The sequence below is a fragment of the Mus caroli genome, chromosome X, assembly GCF_900094665.2.
Source record: "Mus caroli chromosome X, CAROLI_EIJ_v1.1, whole genome shotgun sequence".
Taxonomy (NCBI): Eukaryota; Metazoa; Chordata; class Mammalia; order Rodentia; family Muridae; genus Mus; species Mus caroli.
In genome coordinates, this window is record NC_034589.1 from 90,173,886 (window position 1) to 90,183,857 (window position 9,972).

Here is a 9,972-nt window from a genome sequence, read left to right on the forward strand (position 1 = left end):
GGGGGTGGGTGGGTGGGGGACTGGGGGGGGAAGTGTATTGGGGGCTTTTTGGATAGCATTGGAAATGTAATTGAGGAAATTACCTAATTAAAAAAAAAGAAAAAAAAAAGAAAAGGAGAAAACCACACTGTGGAGGGAAAATAAATAGAGGAGATCCAGGTTCTTTCCATAAAGCTTTCATTTTACACTCCTCATACTCATCTGGAACTAAATGTTCTTTGCTTTTAAGCTCTAATCATGTCTCTTTTGCCAGTCTCATTTCTGTTTTGACTTCCTTCTTTGACTTACTGGTTTGTATCTCTTATCATTTAATTAAGGCAACTAAAAGGTTAGATGTTATGACTAAGTTAGCTTTGCACTCCTCAATAGGGATGTTTCCATAAACAATGACAACTCATAACTAATTCATTTAATGCTTAAAATAACTTTACAAGATAGGAACTATGACAATAATCATAAAAAAACTACAGCATAGAGAGGTTAAATATACCCAAGATCACAAAGCTATTTAATAATCAGAGATGAGGCATAAATTCAGCCAGGTGTCAAAGTATGCACAGTTGATCTCAGTAAATTTTCTTTGAAGTCAATAACTGATAACAGAATAAATCTTACTTAATAAGGTTCCATTCCAATAAAGGTAATTAAGAACTTGGTACTAAATGACACTAAGTAATGACAATAGAGAAAACATAAAGAGTAAGCTGATTCCAACAAGAGAGTTAATAAAATTTATGACAGACAGGAAATACTACAGAAATAGTCATTGAACCCTAAATTTTAAATTCAAGGGCAGGTCTTTTCTTACACATAGGCAATAGGAATGTATGTAAATTAATCCTATCTAGCAGAACAATGGCCATTATCCAAAAACTCTATTTGAATACATATTACTCCAAAATGCAAACATATTCATCACAAGAAAATTATATTGGTAATCCTAAAATCTAAAACTTCCTCATCAACAGTGGCATGCTAACAAAACCAAATCACATAGAGCAATGAGTATTATCTGTAACTACAAGAAAGAAGAGGACAAATCTTTCAAACAATAGAGTGTACGCTGTGCGAATCCATTCTGATGTTCTTAAAAAGCCAGACATGGTGGCACATGCCTTTAGTCCTATCACTCAGGAGACAGGGGCAAGAGAATCTCTGATGTCAAGGCCAGCCTGGTCTACAGAGCTAGTTCCTGGACAGCTAGGGCTATAACAGAGAAACCCTGTCTTTAAAAAACACAAGGAGTGGCTGAGTAAAACTGATATATTCCTAGATATCAGGAAAGGGTTTTATCCATGGGTTGGGGGTTGAGTAGAAGAAGAAATATCTTTCTTCATACTAAATGTGTGGGTATGTCCAGTTTAAAAGGCTATATAAATTAATAATCTATGAACATATGTCATTATGCCAATAAGTTTTCTTGAACAGAAATCTTATCTTTATATCACTCTAAAACTGAATACTCCTATATTAAACAAGCCATTTTAGTACTATAGCCCTCTGCTTGCTTCTTAGAGTAATATAATGATAATACTAATACTACTACTACTAATAATAATATATTTCATGGACTTTTTAAAGGAGTGATGACCAAATTCATGAAAACTACTGAGCACTGAGCCTGCTACATACTTAAACACTCAGTATGTCTCAAGCACTATTATTTTTCTGGATCAGTTATTCTTTCTTGTACTTACCAGCCAGTTTATAGCTTTAATCCACCTCCACCTATGCACCCAGATAATATTAATATTTTAACATTCAAAAAACAGGGCAGTTCCACTGCCTTCTCTTTGCCTGGACAAAATAAGGAAAAGTAAAATGTGTATTCAAACAAGCTGAGTTTGAGCTGGGTACATACAGTGGCTCAAGTATACATAGATTGGGAGAAGTATGGCTACAGCAGAACTGAAGGATCTTTGCTATTTAATGATGCTAATATTCCTTATGCCATGCCAGGAAACCTAGTATAAATAACATTAATTGGTAATAAGGGCATCAGTCAGCCTCAATTAAATGCTGTCCTTTATAAGTGTTACCTTGGTCATGGTGTTTCTTTACAGCAATAAAAATCCCTAAGACAGGCATCTTTATTAAAGGCAGTCCAACTTAAGAAGCTAAGGTAAAGATGATAAGAGGTACCAGCTTACAGTGTGTAAGGCGTCAGACTGAACCAGTAGGAAAGCACGAAACACTCACCGAGTATGTAACAGACAAGGACTCAAACTGCCTTTTCCTGCTCCACTGCTGCTGTTTCCAAGTGAGCCCTGAAGAGCAGAGAAGTTTGGCTGAAAGGTGCTGTAGTTTCAGAAAGCAAACACAGATGCCGGTGCTGTACAGGGGTGTTAAAGAGCACTCTGAGAAGTATAGGGGAGTGAGGCAGAGATCAAAGCTGAACACTGGCAGAAAGCCCTTGACTCCAGGTCCAAGTTAACTCTTTAACTTACCTCAGGCATCATGGAATGGTTCATGACTAAGGATGCTGCCAGCAATAGCCCGCTGTAGCTTCTCTGATCCAGTGCTTCTTAGTGTTGCCCTTGATCAAAGTCTCATCTTGTGATACTAACAAAGGCTCTTATCATGACACTTCTATACTTATGCTGGAATCTTAATTTCTGGCAGGTGCCTTTTTTATTCTGCTCCTAATTGTTCTGGTTCTGGATCAAGATTTGGCACAGCTCTTAAGACTCCAGATTCTAAGTCTGGAGATATACCTCGTTTATTATAGAGACTGCAAAGTACGATGCATACACAAGGCCCTGGTTTTCCTGGTTTCTTTCTCCATTCTGCATAAAACCAATCGTGGTGGTAAATGCCTGTCATCCCAACTCTTGGAAGGTGAAAGCAAAAAACCAACAGTTCATATCATTCTTGACTACAGAGCAGGTTTCTGACCATGTTTCAAACAACAACAACAACAACAAAATGGACCACAGATTTGAATAGTGCAGCCCCTTTTGCATTTCTGCTGATATTAATTATAAGGTCATGATAGAAGATGATAGGCTATCGATGCTAGGATCTGACCTTCTAAAGAGCTCTTCTGTGATGAAACCTTGGGCTAGTCAATACTGAATAATTTTTGAAGCTGTGTTCTCTCTATTCCCTACCTTCATATGCCTACTGCCATCTCTCTAGTTAAAACCTGAACTACAAAGAGTCTTATGAAAGAAGAAGCCCACAGGCTGCACTGTTCAAATGCCAAAAGAAAAAAAATCTGCTTACCATCTTTACACCAGGACTTTACCATCCTGATCATTTTAATCACTTGATCTTTTATATCCATTCAATACTAGTTGCTTAATACACTTTTGCCTCAGTACTTATTTTGTTTTCAATATTTGACATGGTTGTGTGATATTCTCATTCAACATTCTTTCTTCCCTTGGCTTTTGTTATAAAGCAGACTCACGATGCCCTCAACTGGTCTCTTTCGCTGCCCAGCTCTTTTACAAATTCAACTTTTATTCTTTGATAGAGGTTCCACAATTATATCTCAAACCATATTAACTCAAACTAAGAGTTCCATTCTATATGCTTGGTAGCACATTAAAGGCCAGAGAGCTCTCATCAAACATGGGTTCCCCTTCACACCTCCCGGTTAGTTTCTTCATTCTCCTACCTGAGCCATCTGCTGTTTCTCAAGTTTTCCAACCGTCCCATTTCTAGTTCCTCAATGAAAACATTACCTTGCAGTTGTTTGAGATAGTGAAAAAGGTTTGTGAAGACTGTTTTCTCTGTTTTCAAGACAGCCTTGTGCTTGTGTTCATATGTGAATGGGCATACATGTGTAAAGGTCAAAAATTAATCTCAGATGTCACTCATGTTATGTTTTTAGTCAGAGAGAGGAGCACATCAGGATCCTGTTTGTTTCTGTTTCCTCAGAACTGGGATTATAATTGAACAGAACCATCTCTGACTTCTTTGCACACGGGTCCTTAGGTTTGTTTTATAAACACTTTATCAACTGAGCTATCTCCCCAGGTTCCCTTTTTGATGTTTTTGTTTGTTTTTGGATTTTAGTATTTGAGACATGGTCTCATGTGAGTAAGGTCATATTGAATGTTTAGGACTCATGTAGAATTAGAGGATAGAAAGAAAAAGGGCCTAACTAGATCCTATTAGCTGAGTCCCTTTACTTCTTAAAGGCTTTGTCTCTGAATAGTTTTGCTATTGATATTGCTTGTTTTACTCAGGGTCAAACTATATAACCTGTTTGGGTCTGAAATGCACTATTTTCTTGACTCGCAAGTACTGATATTATAAGCATGCAATATCACAGTTAACCTTCAATATTTTCAAATTGGAGATTAAGGTTCAGCATACTTTCAGAAGTTACACACGTATTAAACCATATCACAATTGTTCAGACCCAAATCCTTGGAGGTATTATCTTTCTCTTATTTCATTTGTAGCACAGATGATTTAATGAACACTTCCTTTGCAATGGACTCCAAATCTAATCATTTTTCAACTTGCATCCTGGCCTAGACATTTTGGCTGTGTTGTTGTCACAGCATGTTAGTTGGTCTTTATGTTTTGGTCCTAGTCCCCGTAGAGTCTTTTTTCTACACAGAATCATTTAGACTCTGTAATCTAAAATGATGTTAGTATTCTGAATAAGACCTTATAATGGCTCCCTGTTTCTAAACACAAGCTAAATGTTTAATCATAACCCATGAAGATATAGATAGTAGTTTAACCAAGTACCTTCAGAAACATCTTCCATTACTCTTTTCTTTTTCTTTGCTCAAGTCATATTGGGTTCCTTGCCATTTCTCCTAAGGCTTTTACATTTGCTACTTCCTCCTGACTAGGTTGTTTTTTTCCTCTGAAATGCATGTATTTATTCACTTATCTATCTAAGATTATTGACTAAAAGGCTTTGTATCAGAGAATCCTTATCTAAGTACCTTATAATAAATAAAGCTCTAACATTCTCTACTTCCCTCATTTTTGTCAAGATTGTCAATGTCATTTGATAAAATATAAATGTATCTATCATCTGTTATTTATTTTTTTCTTTCTGTTAAGTCATATTCATGAAGACAGAATCTAAATTCTGAAAGAAGCCTAGTTTACAGTAGTTAGTATGCAGTAATTAATAAGTACATATTAAATGAATGAATATTCAGAACTACCACAGATTTTTAACACTATTAGTATTAGTGGTTCCTTATAGTGGTTCTCTTTAAGACATATTAGAGAAGAATGTCTTAACAACAAATATAGGGGTGTCAGAATTCAGAAAGCAACTTTCACAAGAGTAAGAAATCCAGGCAATGTATGAGAAAACAGAAAAAAATGTTAGGTTCCTAAAATATTTTCAGTAAATAATATCTTTTCTGTCATTTGGAAAGTCAGTTACATTATTCCTGAAGTCTGTTTATTTGATTCACTACCCCAGTATTTAAGAAGGTACTTGGCAAATTCTACATGCTCAATACCCCGTTGAACAAGTGATGATAGAAAATCACTCTAAATTTAAAGTTGATGTAGACTAGAGGGTAAAATAAAGGCTAGAAAAACTGAAAAGCTAAAAGGATGATGTCATCCCATAAGAAGATGTGAAGTGCTAAGCAAGTAAACTCTTTTGCTTTCTACCTAGTGCTCAGGTCTCTAAAAGATGATATTACCTGTTAAACACCATTTACTATAGTAAGTTTCACCTGTCTTGCTTTATACTCAAGCTTACAACTCAGTTATTACGTGTTTCTACTCTACTTACCTGTTGGAAGCTATGTTCTTCCCATAGTAATCGGGGAAGTAGATTTACTTCCCTTGTCTTACTGACCATAAGGACAGCCCCAGAATGTCACCACCAGAGCGTTCTGATGATGTAATGAATTATGACTACTATGCAAGTCATAAAGCCACAGTGAAGTAACTCCTGCTTCAAAATTATTAACAGTCAGCTTGGGGCACAGCTTCACCCAAGACTCCACCAACCTGCCACCTGCCACTCAGAGAAGCCTTAAGAACCAGACTGAGCTGCTTTTTTTTTTTTTTTTGAACTTTCTGCCAGTCTTATCTGATCATACTCCTTGAGCCAGCTATTATCAAACTTGCTGTGAAGACCAACCTTCTAGGAAATTTTTATTCACCGAATAGAGACAGCATACTTCACCTATGCAGAGTATAGAGGATGTCAGCCAAGAAATCTGGCAAGACTGTGTCGAAATGTGCCTACAATCTGAGTTGTGCAGTGATGCAGCAATTATCACCAACTCTCCACCCTGGTTATTAGCTTCTTTTACTGAAGGAAACTTTACTCAGATCACCCAGGAAGAAATTCAGACCTTACTGGCAAGAGAGGGTAGAGAAAAACTGTTTCTCCAGGGAATCACCCTTGCTGGAATCAAATGCCTGTTGATCCGAGACAACTTGCTCGCCCAAGGCAACAGCATGGACTTTCGTACCAAAGGCCAAAGTCGAAGTAGCCAGGCAGTGACTATAGTTCAGATAGAGTCTGTGTATCTTGTGGTGATGGGAAAGAAGGGGACCGAAGGAGGACCTCTCAACCTCAAAGCTTTTGAGATAGCAGGCTACATGAGAGAGGCCATTCTTAAAAAAATGACCCATTCCTAAGTAAATAAAAGGACCTGGTGGTGGACCTACAATTTGAGTTCAGTTTTATAAGTTTCACCTGCTAAATTAGCTTATTCTCGAAGGATAAGACCTCAGACCATATTTGAAGGCCTTTGTGGATGGAGGGAGGGGTATAGCTTGGAAAACCATTGTTTCTTTAGACAAGTAGTTTTCACCTTCCTAATGCTACAACTTTTTAATACAATTCCTCATGTGGTGATGATTCCTCCCCCAACCAAAAGATTATTTTTGTTGCTACTTCATGACTGCAATTTTGCTACTATACCAAGTGCTGCTTGACCATTTGGAAGAGGTGGTGTGACATGCTTTCCTGTTCCTGAAACAGAGCCAGCAGGGCATGGGCCTCCAAAAATGTTGACAGTGCTGGGAGTAAAGATTGTTTGAATAGATAGATAGATAGATAGATATTATATATAGATTAGATATAGATTATAGATATAGCGGTAGATAGATGTAGATATAGAGATATAGAGATATATAGAGATAGATATATATAGATACATAAATTATATAGATATATAGATGATATAGATAGATAGATAGATAGATAGATAGATAGATAGATAGATAGATAGATAGATTAGATAGACAGCCTGGGACAGAGTGAATTTAGGTCCAGGCATAGTTGCAATGGTAATCTCAGGACAGGATCTCACCTAGCTAAGTTTGTTTGTGCTTATAAAGTCAGGCAGATCTCTAAATATTAAAAAAACAAAACAAAACAAAAAAATGTGCTTTCTGTCTCTTTCTAAGAACCAGGGGGCTGGGGTTATGGGATGCTGATTTGTGAGATAATGAAAAGGAAACCTGGAACAAATGACTGAATTGATATGTAAATAAACGACTGGGCCTTGGTTGGTGAGAGCTGAGCTGTTGGTGAATGAGCTATCTGGAGATCTTCAGAGAAAGCTGTCTTGAGCAGAATGTAGGCCATTGGCTTGTAACCCATAATTTGACCTTGAGTCATTTTTTTGCAGCTACCAGATACCCTTTTCTCAGAACCCCTCTCCAAGCTGAGGCTGGTCCTTAACACTACTGTTACGAATTGTAAGGTATGTAAGGTATGTATATGATATGCAGGATATCTGATATTTGACCCAAGTGAAAGAGTTGTTTGACCCTCCCCCAACAAAAGGTCATGACCCATAGGTTGAGAATCTCTGCTTTAGGCCATCCAATTTCTAGGCCTTTACTTTTTGGGTTTGTTTGCTTTTTTTTTTTTTTTTTTTAAACACCTAAAATACCATTCTTCCTTTCTCAATGGAAAGTGGTGGACTGCAAACAAGAACATTTTGAACCTAGTCCTAACTTTTCTTACTAAGCTTTCTCTTTTGGGATTTCAGTCTCCTTAATCTATATAATAGCAAATGCACTAAACTTCTCAGGGTCTTTCAAGCTGGAAATCCAGAACAACGGCAAACAACACACACACATACACACAGTTTCAAGCCTCACCTTTTCAAAGGTTCTTTCTCTGACCACCTTAGCTTTTTAGACTGATCCTAATTAAACTAGACGACAACAGTCTGGGTCATTTCTTTGCCCTTGACCACAACCTCCCTAACAAGAGAGGTGCATACTCACAGGTCTAACCTCTTGGGTTCAATCTCCAGATCCCATAAGGTGACAGGAAAGAACTGACTCCTGGGAGTTGTTCTCTGACCTACCCATATACACCATGGAACCTACATATCTACACACACACACACACACACACACACACACAGACACACACACACAGACAGACAGACACACACACACAGACACACACACAGACACTAAATAAACAAATAAATATTTGGAAAAGAGGCTACCTTTAATCTTCTTTGAATACCATCCACTTTTCCTCTTATACCCAGGTCAACAACACTAAACTCAGTGTTTTCAGGACATACTCAACAATTTATCATATGGTGTTCTCAGGAATGATCAGTTATGTGTCCTCTACTGGCTAATAGCCTTTAGCACATATCTTACTCATTTTTTTTTCTATTCCTAGCCACCAAGCCCTATACCTTGAAGGATATTCCTTCTTCCCTATATTTGTAAAAGTTTCCTTAGGCCCTAGACTCAACCTAGGCTCTTTCCATAACAATTATTTCAACTTTTAGTCTTTACTATACTTCGTTCTTTTGATTAGTTTGCAGGTTTCCCAAAATATTCTTCTTTTCCAGTAAGTCCTAATTTAGCAGGGTTTTTTTTTTTGTGAAAGAAAATTGTTAAATAATATGCAATAAGCTGAATGATTAAAATGAATGACAGGCATAACAAACAATTGATTCAAGAACATTTTGGCCAAGCTTCTTTCTTGGTTTTCTACAGTTTAACTGATGATGAACGTAGGGAGCTTATTTATGACCCTTCAGTCCTTCTCCTTCTTCATCAGCTCCCTAGCACTAGCCACTAAGTCCATTTTATCTAGGCAGCAGGAAGAGGGGAAGTTGTCTTACACTAGGAAAGCTTAGATCTGGTCTTGGGGCTTTGTGCAATTAGCTATCATGTGCCTCTGTTTAGGATAAACCCTGTGCCATGTGAATAGTATAAAAAATTAACAGTGTAGGAGCTGAATACAAAAACTGCCTTTGAGTGTTACCAGAGCATTCTTAGTGTTTGCTAATTAACACCCCTTCTTTTGGCCATAATAGTGGACAAATTATTCCTTCACCTGGAAATTTGAGGCAGGATTGCCACAAATTTGAGGTCAGACTGGGCTACATGGTGAAACTCTGTCTCTAAAAAGCAGGACAACTTAAGGGTTTTTGTACAGGCTAGAAAACTAGAAAGCGATCATGAGATAGAAGAGAGATATTAAGGAGTGGATAGGAGTGTACATTCAATATAAAAATACAGGGTAGAATTCCAGGGTGGGCGTGTGCAGAAACATTAAAGCAGGAATAGGGATGGGAGGATTGAGTGGACAAGGGAGTTGGGAAGAGTTAACCAAACCCTAAAATGTAAGCAGAATTACCCTGAATCATGGGATAATGCTGCTTTCAAAAGCCATAGGTTGTTAATTTAAAAAATCCCAGGGCTCAGTGTTGGAAACCACCCTATTTGTTGTTGGTCAGGTAGGTCCCAAAGGCTCCCCAAACAACATAGGCTATTGCTATTGTTCTTGGTTGTCTAAAAGAACTGGATGGTGAGATCATATTACTGAAGACACTATAAACCATCCAGTGGAAAAAAGACAGCATTTTCAACAAATGGTGCTGGCACAACTGGCGGTTATCATGTAGAAGAATGTGAATTGATCCATTCCTATCTCCTGTACTAAGGTCAAATCTAAGTGGATTAAGGAACTCCACATAAAACCAGAGACACTGAAACTTATAGAGGAGAAAGTAGGGAAAAGCCTCGAAGATA

The 9,972-nt window shown here is 37.6% G+C and overlaps 2 protein-coding genes across 2 annotated transcripts in view; one reads left to right on the top strand and one right to left on the bottom strand.

Moving 5' to 3' along the window:
• Nucleotides 1-5,797, bottom strand: part of Asb12 (ankyrin repeat and SOCS box containing 12) — a 90,850-nt gene extending 85,053 nt beyond the window's left edge. The window contains exons 1-2 of the mRNA XM_021153858.2: nt 5,729-5,797; nt 2,200-2,267 (exon numbers count right to left, since the gene is read on the bottom strand). The gene's annotated coding sequence lies outside the window, so the exon portion shown is untranslated. The remainder of the gene's footprint in view (nt 1-2,199; nt 2,268-5,728) is intronic.
• Nucleotides 5,798-6,180: 383 nt separating this feature from the next.
• LOC115030076 (profilin-1-like) lies at nt 6,181-6,588 on the top strand. Its single transcript, XM_029473030.1, has one exon. The coding sequence runs from the start codon at nt 6,181-6,183 to the stop codon at nt 6,586-6,588; it is 408 nt and encodes a 135-aa protein (XP_029328890.1).
• Nucleotides 6,589-9,972: the final 3,384 nt, after the last annotated feature.

Bases quoted from the DNA above. Each gene is read 5' to 3' on its own strand.
- LOC115030076 (XM_029473030.1), top strand. From the start codon at position 6,181: ATGTGCCTACAATCTGAGTTGTGCAGTGATGCAGCAATTATCACCAAC.